Source organism: Emydura macquarii, unplaced genomic scaffold, assembly GCF_026122565.2.
Source record: "Emydura macquarii macquarii isolate MOO-44397 ecotype Brisbane River unplaced genomic scaffold, CSIRO-AGI_Emac_v2 contig_1876, whole genome shotgun sequence".
In the NCBI taxonomy this organism is placed as follows: domain Eukaryota; kingdom Metazoa; phylum Chordata; order Testudines; family Chelidae; genus Emydura; species Emydura macquarii.
In genome coordinates, this window is record NW_027132013.1 from 21584998 (window position 1) to 21608297 (window position 23300).

Here is a 23300-nt window from a genome sequence, read left to right on the forward strand (position 1 = left end):
CGATCCTGGGAGGTAGGAGGCTTTGAGATGGATTGAATAGGCTATACAGAATTCCCACAGGAAAATAGTCTCCTGGAACAAGGGACAGGAGCATGCTCTGCTGTGCTTGTTTATGTTAAACATTGCTGTTGTGTTGTCTGTGAGGAATGACATACAGTTGCCCTCCAGGTGGGGTTGGAATGCCTTGCAGGCTACGTGCACAGCCCTCAGTTCTCTCACACTGATGTGTAAAGAGAGCTCCCCTGAGGACCAGAGACCTTGAGTTCTGAAGATCCCCAAGTGAGTCCCCCATCCCATTACTGATCCATCTGTGACGAGAGACATTGATGGTTGTGATGTTGAGAATGGGACTCCTGTGCACACTGTCCCCAGGTTCAGCCACCAAAGGAGTGTGGCAATCATCGATGGTGGAAGTAAGACCACCTTGTCTGGATGGTGTCAACCTGGTATGTACACCAACGCTAGCCAAGACTGGAGAGGTGTGAGTTGCAGTTTTGTGTGTTGCACCACATAGGTGCATGATGCCATATGCCCCAGGAGCTTTAGGCAATTACTTGCTGTGGTGATGAGGTGACTCCTCAAGCTCTCTCTGAGTGCTCCTAGAGTTCTGAACCAGTTTTCCATGAGAAAGATTCTGGCTTGAATCAAGTGGAGGATCACCCTGATAAATTCCATCCTTTGAACCAGAGAAAGGGTTGATTTCTGCATGTTTATCAACATCCCCAGTTCCTGGAAGGTTGGCTGTATTAGCTTTACATTTGCCTCCACCTGGGCCTTGGATCAACCTCTGATCATCCAGTCGGCTATATGGGGTAGACCTGAACCCCTTGTTTCCTTAGAAAGGCTGTCATGACCACCATGCACTTCATGAACACAGGAGGATCTGCTGACAGGCCAAATGGGAATACCGTAAATTGGTAGTGTCTGTAGTTTACAACAAACCATAGGATCCTTCTGTGTCCCCTGAATATACTAATGTGGAAATACACATCCTTCAAGTCGAGAGGAGTGTACCAGTCCCCTGGAATCAGTGAAGGGATAATGGAGGCCAAGGAGACCATGTGGAACTTCAGCTTTTTCATGAATCTGTTGAGTTTTCACAGATCAAGGATGGGTTTGAGACTACCGTTGGCCTTCGGGATTAGGAAATAACAGAAACAGAACCCATTGTCCTCTACCTCCAGAGGAACCTCCTCTACCGCTCCCACTTGCAGGAGCATTCGCACCTCCTGAATTAGAAGTTGCTTGTGAGAGGGGTCCTTGAAGAGGGAGGGTGGGAAGGAGGGAAATAACTGAATTTCAGCGTGTATTCCAGTTCTAACGTGCCTTGGGAGTCAGCCCCCGTTGTCCCTGCCTTTCCCTTTCATTCGCCGCTGAAATAACCAGTAAACCTGGTGGTAGTGGGGTGGGGGGGGAGGTAAACAAAAATTCATACCCTATGAGAGGTACAAAGTAATTCCTCTCCATGCTCTTAACAGTAGACTGAAAGGATGCAGGAGTCTGCCATAGAGTTTTTACTGGCTCCAGAATGGCATCTTTCAATGTCACGATGGCCCCAAGACCACTAAAATATCCATTAGGGCATGGGAAGATTTGGACATCTCCTCCATATGGGTACCCAGTTTATGGGCTACCCTACGGAGGAGCTCCAGGTGTACCCTGTAATCGTACTGGGTGGGCGTCATAGCTGTTCCCACCACCGCCTCGTCAAGCAAGGAGGAAGAAGCCTGTAAAGACACAGATCCCTGTACTTCTTCCTCTGCCCCAGATGGCTCCTGTAGGGTGTGGGGGGAGCAGAGTCCTGCAGTTTGGTACCGGGTCCAGCACTGGGGACCGATCCCTGTTCTGAGTGGGATGTGGGGGGAGGGCTCTTGATGCCGATATAATGGAATAGAACCTTCTGGACATGAGGCCTTGGATTGATCGGAACTGCCCAGGGATTCCAGAAAGGCCACTGCAGTGGCATTTGCCACTGCGCTGGTGTCCAGGCCATCGGCAGCATGCTCTGACTTATGTCCCCTTTAGGGTGTCACTGATCAGAGCATTGTCTGCTCCTGTGGGAGGCGTAGGACTCTGTTCCCAAATTGGAGTACAAGGAGTTGCATCTCAGCAAGCAGGGCAGATCATTGCCGACCGGTGCAGGAGAGTGGTGCCGTGGGGGGGGAAGATAGGTGCCATGCCATCATGGCCAGTTTGCCCTTTGACGGCAGTTGTCCCAGTGCCACAGTAAATCTCGTTTCTGATGCTGCCTCAGCCAGTTCCCAAGTGGCTGGGGATGGCGGTACCGGGAGGGAGAGCAGGTCCCTCACTGCCTCAAACACCTCTGGCATAGATGGCAGTGCCAAGGCCGTGGAGTCCCTTGGCCGAGAGTCCAGTGGTACTGGACTCAAGGGATCCTTTCCCAGGGCCGGAGTCAACGGTGCTGCACGCCCCGCTGACATCTCTGAGTGGCTTGGCACAGGTCGCACTCTATCAGCATCCCTACAGCCCACAGACCTTGGGGTTGGAGAACCTTCAGTTGGTCTTTCTCTGCTTTTTCCTTGGCACTAGCTACGGTGAGTGGTACCAAGAGTCCCGTGCAGGAGTTGACTTCCTCGGTGCTGGGGATGCACATCGGTGCTGGGAGTCCCAGGCCGTCGATGTGGCATCCTTCCTCAGTGCTGTAGAGGTGGAACGGTGCTGCGTCTCCCCCAGAGACGCCGGGGCACTCCTCACCAAAGTCGAAGTACTTGGTACCATGTCCACATGACTTGGCTCCAAAGGGGGATGGAGCGCTTCTTCTATCAGGAGGAACTTAAGTCTGGTGTCCCTGTCCTTTTTTGTTCTGGGTCTGAAACCCTGGCAGATTCTATACCGCTCCTGCACGTGGGCCTCTCCCAGGCACTTAAGGCAGCGAGCGTGTGGGTCATTAACCGGCATCAGTTTGTGGCATGATGCACACGGTTTGGACCCCTGGGACTGAAACATGCCCCAGTGCCTATGGATGGGCTAGCCCTGATAAACGAGATTCACTATCACTATACTATTAATTAACTAACTACTAACTAACTTAACTCTAAAAGATAACTATTTACAATTTTACAGGAAAAAAACACAGAGACGGTACTTGCAGAATACAAGAAAGAAGAAAAGTTCCAGCGACTGTCACAGGCGGTAAGACGGAACTGAAGGGGCGGCAGGGCCCTATATACCAGCGCTATGAGGGCATGACTCTAGGGGGCACCAGAGCTGACCCGCCGGATACCACTGAGGGAAAAACTTTCTGGCACTGGTGCTTGGGGTGAGCACATACCTACATTGGAATGGACATAAGCAAGCATTTGAAGAAGAAACAGCTGAGCTGTTTTGGCTAAAATTTAAAAAAAAAAATTTAGGCTGAGGCTAACATCCAGAGAGAAAACTTCAGCCAGAATGGTAAGTTTGGCAAAGTTATAAGTGAGTGAAAACAGAACCTTATAATGGAAATAAACTGTAAGCTATCAGCCCTTCCATATCAATTCCTGCAGCAGGCTGGAGAATAAATCAGCATTGTTATATATCCTCTCTGGTAAATTCTCTGCAATCTCAAAGTCCTAGAAACAGATTACTATTAAGGACGAATACCATGATATATTTAAGATAGGAACAAATCTAAGATGCTATTACAAGTTTGTAAAGCAAAAACACCAACTTTATCCCATATATGATGGGTTAACATGGGCGATTATATTAGCATTCATGACTCTTAATGTTGCTGGTGGGGTAAGTTTGTGTGTCACCCAATAAACAAATTTTTAACGCTTCTGGGTAGCCATTATTACATAGTTGTCAGCTTAAGTAATTGCCCTACAGCTTTTTTTGTATGGCCAATATTATCATTTAAAACTAACTAAATAAATAAAATATAACGGGGCCTATGCATTCTACTTCTCTTCTAAATGAATCCTGGTTTCAGGGAAGTTCCATCCTGCTGAATACTGCTTTTAAACTTACCTTTCTTTTTCAACTGTAGAAAAGATATAGGGAGAAGAAGGGGTAAAATCTCCATCCAAGTCCAGCCATTCCAAAGATCTGCTGCTCAAAAGGGGGGAGGCCTCACTAATCTATTAAAAAAACAAGGTGGGAGCAGGAGGAAGGAATGTTAAAACAACCTATCAGGTTTCAACTTATTATTGCTGCTGTTAATATGTGCTGCAGAATAAAGGCATGATCCTTGCCCCAATGACCTTCGAATCTAGCTTACATCAATGTAGATAATTTCAATGTAATCCTTGCTATTCTGCAAACAACAACAAAAAGAAAATATTTGTAACACAATATGCTCTTTAATGACCTTCTCCTTTAATAACTGTCAATCAATACTCTCGACATCTTATTAGACAAGAATATAAGAATCAGAACAGACCAATATAATCTTTTACCCCCATCTCCAAAATGGTCAGCGTAGGATAGTTCAGAAAGCATAAAAATCCCACTATATGCAACTCCGTATTTCAGAGGGGAATTTCTTCCTGATCTCAGCTGGTAATAAGATTATTCCCTGAACCAGAGGACTTACATTTTTATTTAGGTAAGTATAATTAAAATGCCAATCATATTTATACAGATGTCTAAGTCTGTTTGGAAACCTTAATAAACTATCTCCTAAACAATATCCTTCAGTAGTGAATTCTTCAAATGAATTATACACCACATAAAAAGTATTTCCTTTTATCAATTTTTAATTTCAATCTCTAACTCTGATATATGTAACAACAGAACATCTCCACGGATAATAATACTGATGCACTCAATATATTAATTCTATAATTTCTCCAATTAAAATTGTTTTTAGTGTATTTAATGCTGAATGGTGAGATAATAACATAAAGAGGATAACTCAGATTATTATTGATTATGGAAAGTTTTTAAATTGGTCTTTCCACTTCAGTATTCTGCCTATAGTTACATTGTTTCAACCGCAATAAAGTCATGACTAGAAAACAGGGACATGTTAAATCGTTCAAAGGGATCTGCATTTTCTTTTGCTAAGCAAGTCTGGAAGTGGCACTGGTGTCCACCCTCAATGGTTTAGTGTTACTACAGACCATCAGAAGAAGGAAATGAGGCAAGTAAATAAGTAGATGGGAAGAAATGTTACACATTTCAGATTTGCTTATAAAAGAAAATAATGAGGTTAGTCACCAATGAAGGAATTTAGGAAAATAAAATATAAAGTCTCAAAACTTACCAATCTTCTTTGTCTTAAAATGGCAGCTTCTGCGGGGTGATTGAACCTAAATTTATGAGCCTTACCCAGGACAACAAGACCTCCTTGTTCAAAAAAAGAAAAAAAGATGAGGAAACTATGGAAATAAAATTTATCAAACGTCTAGAATTTTGTGTGTATTCATGGTATCTACAATTTAAACTGCTCCTAGTAACCTATTGCTGACTGTTACTGCCAGCATTATTGTGCTTTTTAAAAAATCTTAAACCCTGGAGGTCAGCGGCAAATCCACTACTAGAAATTTCTTTTTATTCTAACGTCTAGAAAATCCTGACCCTTCTATCTCAATGACAAGAGAAAATTTTCAAGTCCAAGTGCCCAGTTATTAAGATACTCAAAAATCTTTAAAGTGAAAATGCTACAAAAAGTGAGAAAAAATGTGAAACATAAATTCTAAAGTAAAAAATAATTGCAAAGAAAAATTCAGGAACGCTCCTGCATAAAGTCGTATTTAAATCCAACAGCACCATGGGCTTGGAACTTAAAAGTAGAATTGAAAAAAAAGTTAATAAGGTAAAGACTTGTCATAGCAAACTGAATGATTGTCTGGTGGTGGTATGTGAAAGAAGTGGCATCTCCTAACAGCAGAAGCTCTGGGCAGCCAAGAAACGTGGGTTCCCAGTGTTTGCTTTTGAAACCACAATAAGGGCCTGATCCACTGATATCAATAGAGCTTGTTAGGTGCTTTTGTGAATCCTACCCTAAATGTCTAACCCTAACTTTGAATTCAGAGACACTCCCCTGTTCTCTATAGACCAGTAGGTACAATTTTGACAAAAATCTGATGCCAGTGAGAAATGAAGTCCAAGGTAGTTCAACCATGCTGGTACAGTCCACAGCAAACCAAGCCCTTGTGGCATTTGCAGTGGACATGTTAGGGGGATCTACTTAACCCATTACCATATTGGTCAGAAGTAATCCTGAATAAGCCTTCAGTTTTCAGAGAGCTAACAATTACTGCTGCTAAAATTAATCTCAACATTACCATCATTATTTCAATTTATCATAACATGTATACCCATCTATTTCATAGATGTGTCTAACTCAGTAGATCTTAGTTTCTGAACTCAAAAGATTATTATTGGACTGCATTGTTCCATCCGACAGAAGTGAGGAACGAACGCTGAGCGATGGATTTACAGTATTTTACTGTATTCACCTGCTGATATCTGTATCATTAGCAGCAATGCCACAAAAAAGAATTGCCAGACTCACCTTGTGACAAACGGCAAGCACCAGTGACTTTCTGTCCATTTACAGTGCAGTGTGCTCCCTGGACTGGATGCAGTGTCACAATCCCACACTTATTGTCTATAATGCAATGGTTCCTTTCAATCCACTGACCCTGCAGAACTACAAATTGTAGGTCCTTTTTACCTGATCATATTAGGTTAATTTTAAACTCTTTTCCACATTCGCTTTAGAACGAAGCCTCCAGTGCAGGTAAGTATACTAACTACACAGTACTACAGTCAAAGAACAATCCTATGTACCGTACAGGAATCTAAGCCCTGGTCTACACACTTACCTGGTGATTCAGCAGCAGTCGACAGGAGTTACGCAAGCTATGCAGAGTAGCTTACGTGACTCCTGTTGACTGCTGTGCTTCCCTTCTGCGCGGCATCTTTACTGCCCTGCACTGACAGGAACCACATTCCCGTTGACGCAACACTACGCCATTTGAGGGGGTCGTTTACCAGCGTCGACTTCTGGATTGACTGAGCAGGTCTTCACTGACCGCTCAATCGATCCAGATAGGTCGATCTGACAGCAGCAACTTTGCCACCATCAGTATAGACATACCCTCAATTTCTCCTCTCTGATTACTAGTTTATCAGTTCCTGGAAAAGTTTACTGGTCTGAAAGTATTTGTGCTGCTCTTCCAAATGTTCCTATCTGTAGCAAGTTGTAAGCGATCAGGACCTGTACATTACTATCATGCTATATTTTCTATTTCAACTGTGACATTATTTTAATAGCTGATATTTCACTAACTATTAGAGCTAGATACGAGATGATTTAATCAAAGCTGAGATTCCAAGCTGTTTCCAATTTCAGTATTAAGTTATCAGTTTCTATCATCTTTGGTACATCTTGAAATTGTGGCTGCTAAAGTCACATCAGAAATGAAGTGTAGGGGAAAAAGAATGAAAACTATTTGATTTTAATGTCCAACATCCATGACCCAACATAGCTGGAAAGAAATACACTGTACCACAGAAAAGCCAGTTTGCTGGTTTCTCTCTCTCTCGCTTTTTTATTTTTTGCGCACTGATACAGCAAGTTCTGGACTTTGAACCCTAATGTAAACTTTCTTCCTACTGGGGAAAAACACAAGTAGAACCTAAATTACTTTCATGGTGTTTCTTGACCTAATAAATAGCTGCAAAAATGAATTATAACACTTTATTATACAGCAAACCTACAATCAGTTACTCTTTCCTCCTTAACTTCTCACATGGAGACTGACGATACAGAAAAATGATTATAAGGCTGTTATTCTAGACAAGCAAAAGCACTTAGGTTGACAGAACACAACATAAAATCCTCTGTAATCTCATTCTCTTACCAATATCCTGCTCCTGGTCTGAGTCACTTCTTCCAATTTTGGTTGTTCCTTCCTAAAAGGAGTAAATAACTATTGTAAATGAGGTAAATTAAAAGTAATCTTATTAAAAGTGAAAAATTTCTCATTAATTCTGCTACAATATCTTGGTAAATATTTCAAACATATTATCCCTGCCTAGGTTAATTAGAGCAGACTGTGGCTATTAGTTGTAATGTCTATGGATTCTTAACCCCCAACTGCCCACAGCTTTATAATTGCTACTTATCACACTTAGTGCCATGTCTGCTTCCTCTGTTGTTATTTAAGCAGATGATGCAACCAGCTGGATACTTTTTTAAAGTTGCTTGAGACTAATGTGTTGCTTCCATAACTGCTCTCATGCCCAATTACTGTATTTGAACATGCACACTGGTATCTGAGTTTGCAAACTGGGTACTCTGCATGGGCAATTATGATAACTGAATGCATAAATAGCTGTGTGCACAAAACAAGAAATCAATTTTGAAAACAATAGCCCAGAATGTAAATCTTCGACTAGCAGCACTTTACTGATCAAAAAAATAAAATGAAAAGATCAGAACATAAACCCAAATCTTTAACAGAGGTGGGGACTGAGAATGGATTCAGTAAACTCACTACAATCAGAGAACAATCACAGTATGTACATTTTCCATAGATGAATGAGTTAAAATAAATCAATATTCTTGTTGATTATTAAACAACAGGCGTGTACCTATACATGAACAAGTACTAAATATACCCACAATTTGAAAAAAGAATAATAAAGTGTCACAGAAAAAATTCTCAGGGACATGCAGTCAAAAAACTAAATTTTGGATAAGTGATGGAAGAGAGCTAATATTTATTATATTGTGACAAAAGAAAAGTTAGTAAAACATAAGGTCACAAATCAATATTCTGAATATGTAAACTAGCAATAAAGGCAATGGACTCACATCCTGGACATTATGTTCCTTTGTTATTCCTTAGGAAAACAAAGTCAAGATATTTCTTAGGTCTGAAGAGGCACAATATTTATTTAATACATACACTATGTTTCAATAGGTCAGTAAGCTGATTCATACACACACATTCTCAAACAAGTTTATTTTTAAAAATATGTTACAATACAGCCACATCTTGATAATCAGCTGTTTAGATTACATACAAATGAATTATTATTATTTATACAGTATTTAACGTTTTCTGTAGTCCAACTAGAACAAATGAAAACATGGTCCCTACTCCAAATAGCTTACAATTGAATTCTAAACATGAAGCAACATGAGAGAGCAACAATCCGTAAGGGCAGAGAAAGGAAGCATAAGGGTTATAATAAGATGACAAGGTAACTTAGGTGGTAATAATGAATGACTTATAATCAAGAGCATGCATGATTTCCCAGCACTCTCATCCCTTGGAGTGAGATGGTAGGGTTACCATCTATCCAGTTTTTCTAGGAACTTTCCTTTTTTGAGGTAGCTGTCCCAGGAAATCTGCAAGGGTGCTCAGTACACACTGCAGGCTGTCCAACTTTATAGGCTCAGGATCATCCTGGATGTTCAAGTTTTTTACACCTCAGAGGTGGCAACCCTAGGCTGGGGTCCTTGTATACAGTGCTAGGGTAACAACTCCAAACTGCCAACCCAGCACAACTTTCTGCTCAGGCGGTTGAGAGGGGGTGAAACACAGACACAGAGCCCTCTGCTGAGAGGTTGAAGGCTCTCTCTTCAGGGAGAAAAGGAGTTTAAAAAGCCACCTTCTAAGCGACCAAAGGAGCTAGAGAACAGGAGCAGCAAACAGAAGTTTTGTGAGGGAGTTGAGAGAGGCATTCCTTCTAGGTCCAGCTATCAAGCAGAGAAAGTCCTGCAATAAAATGAGAGAGCACAAGACAAAGTAAACTGCCAAGATAAGGAGAGTTTGGCTGCAGAGAGAGTTCAGTGGTAGGAGGAGGAAGCAGAGGAACTATAACCTAGTTACAAGAAGAACGTCAAAAAAGCCCCTAGAAAAGAAAGGGAGAGAGGAGGGGGAGAGGGAAAGAACCCAATATACCTCAAAAACATAGTTTAAGCTTAGCCAATAAACTAACCCTCCTCCCCCCAAAAAATAACCACATTTCCCCTCACCCCAAAAACACATGCAAGAGTGAAAATAATGCAGGAAGAAATTCAGCTGAAGATTGGGGATTATTGCATTGAATGCAGCATGTGAGATTACTTGCCTCATGGGCAGATAATGCTTGTATACATATGGTGCAAGCAGCTCATGGCCCTTAGAGATCAGAGTATGGGCTCTTCAGGCCAGAGTGGCTGAAATGGAGTAGCTAAGGGAGACAGAGGTACACAGATGAGACTTTCTGGGATACAGCAAAGTGGTCCCATTCTCAGTCTGACAGCCTCTGTGCTGCTCAGGAGAAGGAAAGTCTCAGTAAAAGAGAACATCAAGCTGGATCAGAGGGAAATGGTCCCATAGTTGGGACCGTTCTTCCAGATGACATCAAGGTATCCTCTCACATGGAGGAGACCCCCTCCAGCGGAGGGAACCCCAGTTCCTAGGAAGAGCAAGATAATAGTAATGAGGGATTTGATTATTAGAAATATAGATAGTTGGGTTTGTGAGGACCAGGAGAACCACATGGTTAATTGCCTGCTGGGTGCAAAGATTGTGGCTCTCACGAGACATCTAAACAGACTTATGTGCAGTACTGGGAAGGAGCCAGTGGTGATGGTGCATGTAGATACCAATGACATAGGCAAAGGTAGGAGAGGCCAAATTTAGGCTGCTAGTTGAGACATTAAAGTCCAGGACCTCCATTGTACCATTCTTTGAAAAGCTTTCAGTTCTGTGCACTGGGCCAGAAAGACTGGCAGAACTGCAGGATCTCAATGCGTGGGTAAACCGATGGTGTAGAGGGTTTTAGGTTTATTAGGATCTGGGGAACCTTTTCAAAAAGAAGAGGCATATACAGGAAGGATGGGCTCCACCTAAACTAAAATGGAACCAAACTTCTGGCATGTAAAATTAAAAAGGTTGTAGAGGATTTTTTAAACTAAGGGACAGGGGGAAGCCAGCAGGTGCAGAGGAGCACACAATTCAGGTAGAGACATCCCTTAGGGATGAGTTTATTAAAGAGGGACCTGTATATCCTACTAAAGAGGATAGGAAAGAAGTTGTTAAAGTACAGGCAGGAGTTAGTGAAGCGTAAAAGAGCTTATATAAAAATGCTAGAAGTCTAAATACTAACATGGGTGAACTAGAGTGCCTGGAATTAAATGAGGATATTGATATAATAGAAATCACAGAAACTTGGTGGAATGAGATTAATCAATGGGACACGGTAATACCAGGGAACAAAATATACAGGAATGACAGAGTAGGTTGTGCTGGTGGGGGTGTTACAGTATATGTGAAAGAAAGCATAGAATCAAATAATGTAAAAATCTTAAATGAATCAACCTGTACCACAGAATCTCTATGGATAAAAATTCCATGCTTGAATAATAAGAGTATAGCAGTAGGAATATTCTACTGACCACCTGACCAGGGTGGGGACTGTGATTATGAAATACTCAGTGAGATTAGACAGGCTATGAAGGCTGAGAACACAATAATCACGATGGATTTCAGATATCCTCTTATTGAACTCAGAAAGAGCTGCAGAAATAAAATTTCTAGACACCATAAGTAAAAGCTTCTTGTAACAGTTTGTCCTGGAACTCACAAGGGAAGAGGCAATTCTTAATTTAGTCATAAGTGGAGCACAGGAGCTGGTCCAAGAGGTGAATACAGCTGATTGCTTGGTAATAGCAACCATAATGTAATTAAATTTAACTTCCTCGTAGGAGGAAAAATGCCAAAGTAACCCATCACAGCAGCATTTAATTTCAAAAAGGGGAACTACAGAAAAAAAAAAAAAAAGAGAAAGCTAGTTAAATGGAAATTAAAAGGAACAGTCACAAGGGTGAAATGCCTGCAAACTGCATTGAAACTAATTAAAAACACCATAATAGAGGCTCAAACTAAAAGTATACTCCAAAGAAAAAAACAACAGTAATAGGACCAAAAAAATGCCACCATGGATATGTGATGGAGTGTTCATCCCACATCAGCCACCAAAGGGGTTAAGGTGGCTAGTTTGGCCAATTATCCCACCCAGGCTGCAGCGGGAGGAGGAGCCAGGGAGCAATGAGGACTAATTAAAAGATGAAACTCACCTACACAAGAAGAGGCAAGGCTTATATAAAGCCAGGTAGCTGAGGGCAGAAAAAGGCTGCAGGAGAGAGTGTGCAGTCATTTTTTGGGAAAAGGGAAGAGAGGAAAAAAACCCAAGAGAGAGAATAAGCCCTGGGGTTCTAGCTCTGGAAGAAGGGTCAAACACAGAGGAGTTGTGTGGAAAGAAAGCCTGAGAGGGCAAGATAGGAAGAAGTCCAGGGAAACAGCAGCAAGGGGTAGAACTGTGCAGACCCTGAGTGCTTGTTATAGGGTCCCTGGGCTGGAACCCAGTGTAAAGGGTGGGCCTGGGTTCCCCTACCAGCCATTGGGAAGTGGCACAGGAGCATGGGAGGTGCCAACCAGACAGCTGGGCTAGAGAGACTTTGTTAACCTAGAAGGGGAGGACTGGTACAGTTATCAGGCTAGAGGGCTGAATCATAAAGAAGCAGCACCTTGAGTACTGAAGAAACAGAGAGAAGGGTCACAGCTTGAGTAACTGATGGAGGAGAGAACCAGATCAGGTGAGAGCTGATCCCCACAGCAGCCACAAGGAGGTACCACCTGCAGTGAGTGAACCCTCTTCACATGCTAAACAACAGAGTAAAAGAGGAAACTAGAGGCAATACGGCATCCTTTAAAAATTGGGAGTCAAATCCTATGGAGGAAAATATAAAGCAGTATAAACTCTGGCAAATCAGGTGTAAAAGTATTAATAAGGCAGGCCAAAAAAGAATGTGAAGAGCAACTAGCTAAAGACACAAACTAGCAGCAAAAAAAATGTGAAGTACATTTATAGGGCACATGACTCTTTCATTTGGGAGGCTTACGCAAGCGCCAGAAGCTCCCTAGAAGTGGGGGGACCACGGGCCCCCAGACCATGGCCCTGCACCCACCCGCCTGGCCTCTTCCCTTGAGGCCTCATGCTCGCTCCACCTCCTCCCACTCTGCCTCTTCCCCTAATATACCCCCGCACACCATTTGCTCCTCTCCGCCCTGTCCAAGACCCTCCCATTTTTAAAAGTGATGAGGCCAAGGCCCCCAGTCCACCTACTCTGGTGCCCGTTAGCTGAGTTGCTCCAGCATCAGCATGCATATTAGAACGGGGAGTCCCACAGCTGGGTCATGGCCCCATCACTTTTAGCCCTTCCACTTTTTTCGCACCTTAAGGGCGAGGGATGGGAGGAGGGGCGGAGTGAGGATGGGGGCCTCAGGGGAAGAGGCAGAGCTAGAGTGGGGCCTTGGGGTGGAGTGTGAACAGGGCCACAGTCTGGGCACTGGTGGCCCCCACTTCCAGGGAGCTTCAGGCGGCAGCGCTCCAAAGGCAGTGGACTGGTGTCTCTCCAAAGGGAGGTGACCCATGCCACATCCAGCATTTCTTACCCCCTGCATAGCCAGCCTTTTTTGGGGAGGCACAAGCCTCTTATATGCATCACCCATGAGTACATCTGAAACAGGAAGCCTGCCAAACAATCCAAGTGGGGCACTGGACAATCGGGGTGCTAAAGGAACACTCCATGAAGACAAGGCCATTGCGGAAAAGCTAAATGAATTCTTTGCATCAGTCTTCACTGCAGAGGATGTGGGAGAAATCCCCAAACCCGAGCCATTCTTTTTAGGTGAAAAATAAGAGGAACTGTTACAGGCTGAGGTGTTAGTAAAGGATGTTGTGGAACAAAATGATAAATTAAACAGTAATAAGTCATCAAGACCAGATGGTATTCACTCAAGAGTTTTGAAAGAATTCATATATGAAATTGTAGAACTACTAACTCTGGTATGTAACGTATCCATTAAATCAGCCTCTGCACCAGATGACTGGAAGATAGGTAATGAATGTAATGCCAAAATTTTTTTAAAAGGCTTCAAAGTTGATGCTGGCAATTACAGACCAGTAAGCCTAACTTCAGTACCAGACAAACAGATTGAAACTAAAGTCAAGAACAGAATTATCAGACACTCAGATAAACACAATATGTTGGGGAAAAGTCAACGTGGTTTTTGTAAAGGGAAATCATGCCTCATAGATCTACCAGAATTCTTTGAGGGGGTCAACAAACATGTGGACAAGGGTGATCCAGTGGATATAGTATTCTTGGACTTTCAAAAAGCCTTTGACAAAGTCCCTCACCAAAGGCTCTTAACCAAAGTAAGCAGTCATGGAATAAGAAGGAAGGTGCCCTCATTGAGCAGTAACTGGTTAAAAGACAGGAAACAATGGATGGTCAGTTTTCACAGTGGAAAGAGGCAAATAGCCGGGTCCCCAAGGATCTGTAAAGGGACCAGCATATTCATAAATGATCTGGAAAAGGGAGTGAACAGTGAGGTAGCAAAATTTGCAGACGATACAATGTCTAAGACTGATAGCTGAGATTTACAAAGGGATCTCACAAAATTGGGTGACTGGGCAACAAAATGACAAATGAAATTCAGTGTCGATAAATGCAAAGTAATGCACATTGGAAAAAATAATTCCAACCATGCACACAAAATGATGGGGTCTAAATTACTTGTTACCACTCAAGAAAGAGATCTTGGAGTCATTCTGAACCGATCTCTCACAACATCCATTCAATGTGCAGAAGCCATCAAAAAAGCTAATAGAATGATAAGAACCATTAGAAAGGGATAGATAATAAGACAGAAAATATTCTAATGCCACTATATAAATCCATGGTACGCCCAAACTTTGAATACTAAATGCAGTTCTGGCTGCTCCATCTCAAAAAAGATACATTAAAACTGGAAAAAGTGCACAGAAGGGCAATGAAAATGATATGGGGTATGGAACAGCTTCCATACAAGGAGAGATTAAAATATAGTGCTGTTAATTTTAGAAAAGAGACGACTGTGGGGGGGAGAGGGCAATGACAGAGGTCTATAAAATCATGAATGGTATGGAGAAAACGAATAGGAAGTGTTATTTACCGCTTCACATAACACAAGAAATAGGGGACACTTTCTGAAAAATAGGCAGCAGTTTTAAAAGAAACAAAAGGTACTACTTCAGACAATGCACAGCCAAATTGTGGAATTCGTTGCCATGGGATGTTGTGAAGGCCAAAAGTATAACTGGTTCAAAAAAGAATTAGATAAGTTCATGGAGGGTAGGTCTATCAATGGCTATTAGCCAGGTTGGGCAGGGATGCAAGCCCATGCTCATAGTGTCCCTAAACATCCAGATGCCAGAAGCTGGGACTAGACGGATCACTCCAAATTGTCCTATTCTGTTCATTCTCTCTGAAGCACCTGGCACCAACCACCGTCAGAGATTGAATACTGGGCTAGATGGACCACTGATCTGGCCCAATACAGCCATCCTTTACATTCTTAAACAGAAACCTACCCACCTGAAAACAGCCCATCCTGCCAAAAGAGGAGCTATAGCCAGCCTCAAACTCCCAGATGACCATGGCATACCCACACCAACATTGCTGACTGTTCTTGTGTTGGTGCCCCCTTCACCACCCCTCCAAATAGGGTCAGGCCCACAGCATGGGGGAAGAGGACATGGGGCAGGCCCATAAATGCCACAGGTAGTGGTGTTCCTAGGCGCCCCCCAGTCTAGAATAGTAATCACATTACATGTTGCTACAAAATTTCATGCACTCGTAACATATAGTTCCTGAACAACTCAACCATAAAACATCCAACTTGGTCTGAGCATGGTTGTAAGTACTTGATAACTGATTTGGCCTTTGACTAAATATTCTGAACCTTACATACATATCTATATGGGCACTTGGTGCCTAAACTTCATGAAAACTAATGGAGTGTTAACTTGCATTGTTTTCACTTATCTATATCCCATTATAATGAAGTAGCAAACATTTACATTGTGTATACCCCTGTAACTAAATAACCCATCAAATGAGAAAGAAGTCTTGTGGAATGCAAATAAAGAACTTTAATAGAAAAGTGTGATTTTCAAAGCAAGTGGCCGTGTGTGATGATCAGAGGTCAAATGCTCTAAATGCATTCCTCACTCTCTTTCATCAAAGGAAAAGCCCATATGGTTAGTGACCCTGTCAGCTTGTTTTCTGTGAAAAGAAGCTATAAGTATGGATTCAGGGAAAGATCCTTCATCCTCTGGACTGTTTAGATTCTAACAGGGCAGAATAACTGAATGAGAAGACAGAGATCCCCAGAGTGATTCTGTGTAACCCTGACAGACTTTTGGGAAACTAGCAGATTACTACATCTCCACTACCATTTGGAATTATAGACTGTGATGGACCTGTACATATATTTTACCTGCTTTAACCTCTCAATAACTCTCATTCCTTTTTCTTGCAAATAAACCTTTAGTTAGTTTACCCTAGAATTGGCTAATACTCTTTGGTGTAAGATCTAGGGTACCAATCGATCTGTGTTAAGTGACTGGTTTCTGTGGACTGGAATGTGGTTGGATTTTTGGCATAAGCGACTTTTTATCTCAAAGTCCAATTTGTCTGGGTTGCAACATAAATTGGAGAGTCTAAGGGCATTGTCTGTGACTCACTGGTAAGACTGATATGGTAATCCAGGAGTTCACATTTGGTACTGGCTTGGTGAAGTCTAATTACAATACACACCACCAGTTTGGCGTGTCTGCCCTGTTTTCTGACAGTCTGCCCTGAAGTACAGACTCATGGTCATGAGCCATTCCAGACAGCATGAGAAATGTATGTGGCCTTTGATTAAACATTCTGAACCTCATATACATATTCGTACGGGCACCATGTAAGAAACCCAAAGGAGTACAATATAACCTGGCAGCACTTTATTAATTATGCTTAACCAGAAGTTTTTGGCTAAGAAGGGATTTTTATTTTCAAGACTTATTTTCATTATCTATGAAATACTCCTCCAATATGCTGATGTAACTATCTGGTAATACAATTAAATACAGAAATCTGTGCATTACAGCAGTGTCTGCAAATGAAATTCATGGCAACTGAAAAGTCCCCATAAAACACAGGTGGTAGCCCCAGGGAACACAACAAAATATTTCATGATGAGGGGAGACCAAATAATATGAAAGCAGGCTGTTTAAAACATTTTTTCACAAACTGGCCAAAAACCTGGCCCACAAATTAGTTTTAATTTTTTTAATGCTATTATTCATTTACTTACCTAAACGGTTTGCACAGAGATTATCTTTCTTAGCTCAATATTGTTTCTTCTAGCTTGGAAAGGGAACAGTTGGCATTTGATAAATGGATTAAAATAAAAAATCAACTAGATTAATTGTAGCAACTCCAAGTACTTCCATCTATTGTACTGAATTACTGTTTTATACTGTAACTTTCTACAGCAATGCTCCATGGGAGCATTTAGCCTACTGCAGCAACAGTATATTGGGGAAATATTTTTGCCCTTCAATTCTGGAAGCACATCATCTCTCAAAAATCTTTACTACACCAACGGACTAATCCTTTTTACACCAATACAAATGGATCCCGCAACTTAAACTTCAGACCATAAAGAGCAATTAAAATCAAGGGAAAAGATACTATTCACAAAAGACAACAAACATGTCATTGAGCAATTATAAAATCTACTGTATATGAGAAGCATATGAAATAGGAAACAAGAAGAGAATAATGGATAACACACTACTTGCACAATATGATTCAAAGCTGGCTGCCTTTTCCTTCCATGCAAAAAGTACAGAATGATGCTGCAAGACTGCAGTGTGTAAGAGCACAAAAACATAAGGAACACTAAATTTTACCTTCTTATCGTTCAGATGAAAGTAACAGACACCAGAGCCTAAAAGAGGCAAAGCACAAAGAAAAGAAAAGGCAGCATCTAGGAGCAAAGAAAGAGGGACAAAGGTGTTAGTGTAAGTGAAACATAAGTGGTTAACAGGTTTTGTCAAAAGCAGCACGTGGAATACTTTACTGTTTGCAAATCAGTACATTATAATATGGAGGGACGAGTTTTAAAAAAGTGTGCTTTAAGCAGTAGTGACTACTTTTTATATACAGTGGAGATTAATGTTGTCAACATTCAATATGAATGTCTACCAACACTGACATTTACATCACTAATACTTTCAATTATTTATGTTGAAATGGCTAACAAAAACAAATCCACAGTCTAAAGTGTCAGTGATAATACGTATGGAATATGCCACTAAAGGAAGAAGGCCTTTAGATGCATTCACCTCACTGGTAATACACCTTCATAGTAGTAAAAAAATTCTGTCTTTGGACTGCAGCGCCAAAGCTGTGTGTATGCAATTTACAATTTTTTACAATGGAAGAGAGGATTATTTCTACATATTTACTTCAAATAAAAGTATTCAGCCAGAAAATCAGGCACTTCAGACCAAATGTGAGAGGGAATCACTAAAAAGATTTACAAGCACAAATTCCAAATGTTACAATTTCGAAACAAGAAAAAAGTCAAAGCAAAGAGCAAGAACTCTTGAAAGATGCACCTTTGCAAGAAACAAACCTCCAAGGCCAATTTTTCAAATGGGCCTCTAAACCTAAAATCCCATGTAATTACTTGGTTTGTATGAACATGTTTGGTATTTGTGGGCTTACATATAGAGGGTAATTTGAAAATGTGATCTTTGGTATCTGAATTTATTCTACAAAAAAGACTGCGTGTGGATGGCATTGCCATTAAATGCAGGACTCCTTGAAGAACAACATATTGACCTAAACTGTCTTGCAACTACAATCATGGGTCAAATATAGAAAAGCTGGCAGAGGAAGGGGTAAGTTACACCTCTTTGCACCAATTATACCCTTTTATGCCTCATGGAAGATTTACCCTGGTGCAGTAAAGCAGTGTTTATATTGTTGCATTCACAGGGTTTCCGCGGGGACCAGCTTTAATTTCCATCATAGCTCCATCAATGCAAAGTTGATGGGAAGTGCAGAATTAGAGCACTCACTGGCTACCCTGACCATGCTCCTTCTCACGCCAGCATCAGCCACTTTTTGAGTTGTCCTGCCCTTCGAGTAATTGAGGTTACAGCTGCTTGGAGCAGCTGCAATCTGACCTAACACAAATTTTGCACCACTCGGGAATTCCACCAGAGGTACGACCCAATGCCTTCTAGGTCACTGATGATGTTAAAGGCTGTACTATTTTTAAGACAAAATCAAATTTTTAACTGAGTACTTTTGTTTTCTGAAGCAGGTTTCATAGCCATCTAAAGCAGTTTTTGCTCCAGTGGACTTTATATTCTTCCTCCACAGTGGTTAATACAGGTGTTAGGATAGCATAATTGGATTCTCAGTATGTGAATGCCACAAAATGTTCTATGTGGTGTAGTTGTAGTCATGTTGGTCCCAGAATATTAGAGAGACAAGATGGGTGACGTAGTATCTTTTATTTTGACCAACTTCTGTTGGTCAGAGAGAGAAGCTTTTGAGCCACACAGAGCCCTTTTTCGGACCTTCAGAAGAGCTCAGTGTGGCTCGAAAGCCTGCCTCTTTCACCAACAGAAATTGGTCCAACAAAAGTTATTACCTCATCCACCTTTTCTCTACAAAATGTTCTAACCATCTGAAATGGCCTGTTGCTAACAGGCTAATTTAAGACAGCGGAAGAGTTAGTTTAGAAAAGGAAGAAGAAAAATATATTACTTGAAGGAATTGTTAATGAAGATATTGCACACAATTCCTTAACTGAATCCGTGCATAAAGCACTCTTTTATGGAAACTTTCAGGGACAATTGCTTGACTTGACAACTGGATTAATAAATGTAATAAGAAAACAAATCATTTAATAATTAATAAGTAATTTGAATGACAGTTCAAAGTGTACACCATTGTTTACCATAACAATGACTGCATTACCACAATGACTGATTTTGAAGTTCAGTTTTAGATGGTTGAAATCAAAGATAGAGAGACAGAAAACTCGTATTATAGAGCAAAATATTTAGACTACAGAGCATTAAAGGAGAAAGCTAGTAATACTTCCCTCAAACACATTTTTGTTTGTGTTGGAAAACCAGGTTAACAGATAACCTGACAGGTTGTTCTAAGGATGACTTATCCCAAGACAATATTGGAAGAGAGGATTATCTAAGGATTATCTATCTATTATCTGCCAGTTTAGGTACCTAAATACTTTTCAAAATCTGTCCTTGACTGACTTAGAAGCCTAAATCCCAGTTTAAAAAGTGGTTTCTACTGGGAGGATTTGCAATGAGACTTCGCTCCTAAGCACCAAAGTCCCTTTTGAAAATGGATTTACACACCTGTGTGACTTAGGCACTTTTGTAAATTTGACCTTAGAACTTCACAGATTTATGTTTGGTTTTCCACAAAATGCTACCCTAACCTCTTACATTTAGGACAGGCCATTTAAATTGCTGTCTTTGCTTTCACATTTTATTTAAATGTGCTAAAAGCAAACTGCAATCACTTTTCTCATTCCAGAAGTCTGACATTTCAAAAGATGAGGCCAAAAGAGTGTTTATATCCCATGTATTTCTCAGTGTATTCATGGTAATGGGTGCTTGCTATCTAATGCAATTTCTCTTTAATAGCACAAAGCATATACAAGTAGTGTTAGTTCTATCTCAAACAGACCAAAAACCATTTTTTAAATGAAACAAAAAACACGAATGTCTCAAACCCATATAAAACTTGCTGAGTGCTTACATGTGGATTAGGATCTTTGTATTTGTAGATACCTGAATATATCTGAAAATGGATGTATTCAGCTATCTCACTAATGAGCACAAAGAGGAAGAGGCTACTCCCCATCACTCATTCCATGTAAAGACTGCAATAACATGTTTATATTAGAACTTGCCTTCATTTAAACAGTGTCAAGAAGTTAGAATCCAATTTAGGGCAGTAACATGTTAAAAGGGGGGCAGGGAGAGGAGATGACCAAACCACACTCACTTGAAGCCTTATTAACTCTGACATGGGAATGATGAGGATCTGGCATTATGGAAATCTCTGTGGTGAAAATCCTGGCCTTAGTGAAGTCAATGGCAAAACTCTCACTGAATTCACCAGGGCCGAGATTTCATCCCTGGAGTCTGGAAAGACTCCCAGGATACCCATTTATTCACTGCAGCCAAAAAGAATATTTCAATACTTCGCAGACTGCAAAGAGTTACAAAGGGATCTCACAAAACTGGGTGGTTGGACAATGAAATGGCAGATGAAATTAAATTTTGATAAATGCAAAGTATTGGACATTGGAAAACATAAGCCCAACTATACTTATAAAAGGATAGGGTTTAGCTGTTACCACTCAAGAAAGAGATCTTGGAGTCATTGTGGATAGTTCTTTGAAAACATCCACTCAATGTGCAGCAGCAGTCAAAAAAGCTATCATTGTGGGCCAGGGATTGTATGTGATTCCATGGGAGAGGGTGACCACATCCCCTCAGAAAGTAAGAACAGTGGAGGGTAATTAGGCAAATTCACTCAAATTCTAACACCTTCAGAGAAGTAGCACTATCTGGACAGGTACATATAAAGTAATTAAAAATTGACTCTACCGAGAACAATAGACAAAGAAGAAACTCTTGGATAAGTAGCCTGAGTTTAAACTGATTCAGGTCCTTTGTCCTGATCCAGCAAACGGAAAGGACCTTCCATCCCAGGGGGTCCAATCCTTCCTGGGAAGGATTGGAATGACTTTGGCCTACACTAAGGTCCCATAAAATGGATGGTTGACCTCTGGAAAACTTTTAGCATGTGTGTAGGAACTTGCATTGTTTTCTATTTGTTTTCTTTGTAATGTTTTCACCTTAAGAATAAATGTGCTTCCCTATAAAAGGCTGTGAGGTAGCTTATAACTGCTGGTAATTACGCTAAAATAGAGATGTTGGCCTGTTTAGGCAGTCTGCCTTGCAGGAGGTATCACAGTGTAGGCAGGGAACTGTGCATCCTGGAAAAAAACTGGTCAGGAGGGAGACACACACAGGTCTCTGCCCAAGAGAGGTGACAGTTTGAAGAGCATGGAGCCTAGAATGGGTGCACTTGCTAGCCCATGAAGGGAGAATACAGGTGCAGTTGCCCTGAACTGCGACAGAAAAGTGCTCACAAAAAGTGACACATACCCATTTTGTGTGGGCAAACAGCTGCTTGAGTGCATCTTCTGGGCAGCTGAGCACCTATTTGCTTTTGTACACACGTACACTTGCTTTCCAGTAAGTTTTGCATGTGCTATGATAAAGGTCAGCTTAATATTCAGCTGAATGTATCTTGTTTTGTACAGATGGTGGAGAACAGATGGTTTCCCCTTTGTTTTTTATTGTTGTCCTGTTACCAATGTGATTATCTTTTCACACAGTTTTTTGTGTGTGACTTGCAAGACAGCCTTTTGCTGTTTGATAATTGCCATTGTTATGCCACCCAATCTGGTTCTCTTCCAAAAGAAAGACACCTATTGTATGTCAGAAAAAATGAAACAAGTGATTATGTCTCACCCTGAGATGATAGAGCACAACTCCAGTACTGAGGATATCATCATCCATGGCCATTAAATGAGGTAAATCAGAATCTATTGTCACTCCAGCTTTTTCTTTGTTGATGTCCACACTGTATTCTTCCATTATGGCTTTCCTGTCAGTCCACTTATTGGTCCAGTCTTTGGTCAGCTGTTCGATCTTAAAAGAAGGTCAGAAGAGGAAGTTAACACTGAAAATTTTATTTACACAGGAAGTTAAGTATATCTCAAAGAGTCATTTTTTCCAAAAAGACAGCTTCCTTTTTGCAGATGCAAATTTACTCTTGCCAAATTTCTATCTTCCATTGAATTGTGGGTGCAAACATGGATACTTCCAACTCTAGGTGCAAAGCACATAACTAGACGTGCAATTAGAATTGCACCTGCAATGTATTTCATGTGTGCAAAAATGCAGATGCACATTGCACCATTCAAAAGGGAAGCTGGGCCCTAGCCCATTCAAAACTTACTTCAAAATATCTGTGGATACATATAAAGTGTTTTTCATAACTTCTTAAATAATTGTTGTTTGTGTTGTTATATAACCCTCACTGAACCTTAAAATTAAGATCTTCAAATCCACTCCAAGTCCGAGGTGGTTTCTTGTCCTTCAATGTTATCTCTGTAATCTAAATGTCATTAACCCTTTGATAATAGTGCAGTAACTTATGTGAAATACATTGATGGTGTCAGTTCAGGTCTTAAAAGACAAGTGTCCATGTCACAAAACTACAGTCACATTTGGCATAGATTTTGATAGTCCTAGCTGAGAGGTCAATGACTGAACAGACCATGAAGACTTACAGGGACACTGTCAACTTGAGGTTTCCAAAACCGACCAATTTTTAA

The 23300-nt window shown here is 41.1% G+C and overlaps 1 protein-coding gene across 1 annotated transcript in view; it reads right to left on the minus strand.

Annotated features, from left to right (window-relative positions):
* Nucleotides 1-23300, minus strand: part of STARD9 (StAR related lipid transfer domain containing 9) — a 199452-nt gene that overhangs the window by 66415 nt on the left and 109737 nt on the right. The window contains 5 exon segments of the mRNA XM_067558116.1: nt 3973-4082; nt 5210-5292; nt 6464-6601; nt 7818-7869; nt 22432-22611. Of these exon segments, the coding sequence (XP_067414217.1) occupies nt 3973-4082; nt 5210-5292; nt 6464-6601; nt 7818-7869; nt 22432-22611 (563 nt within the window).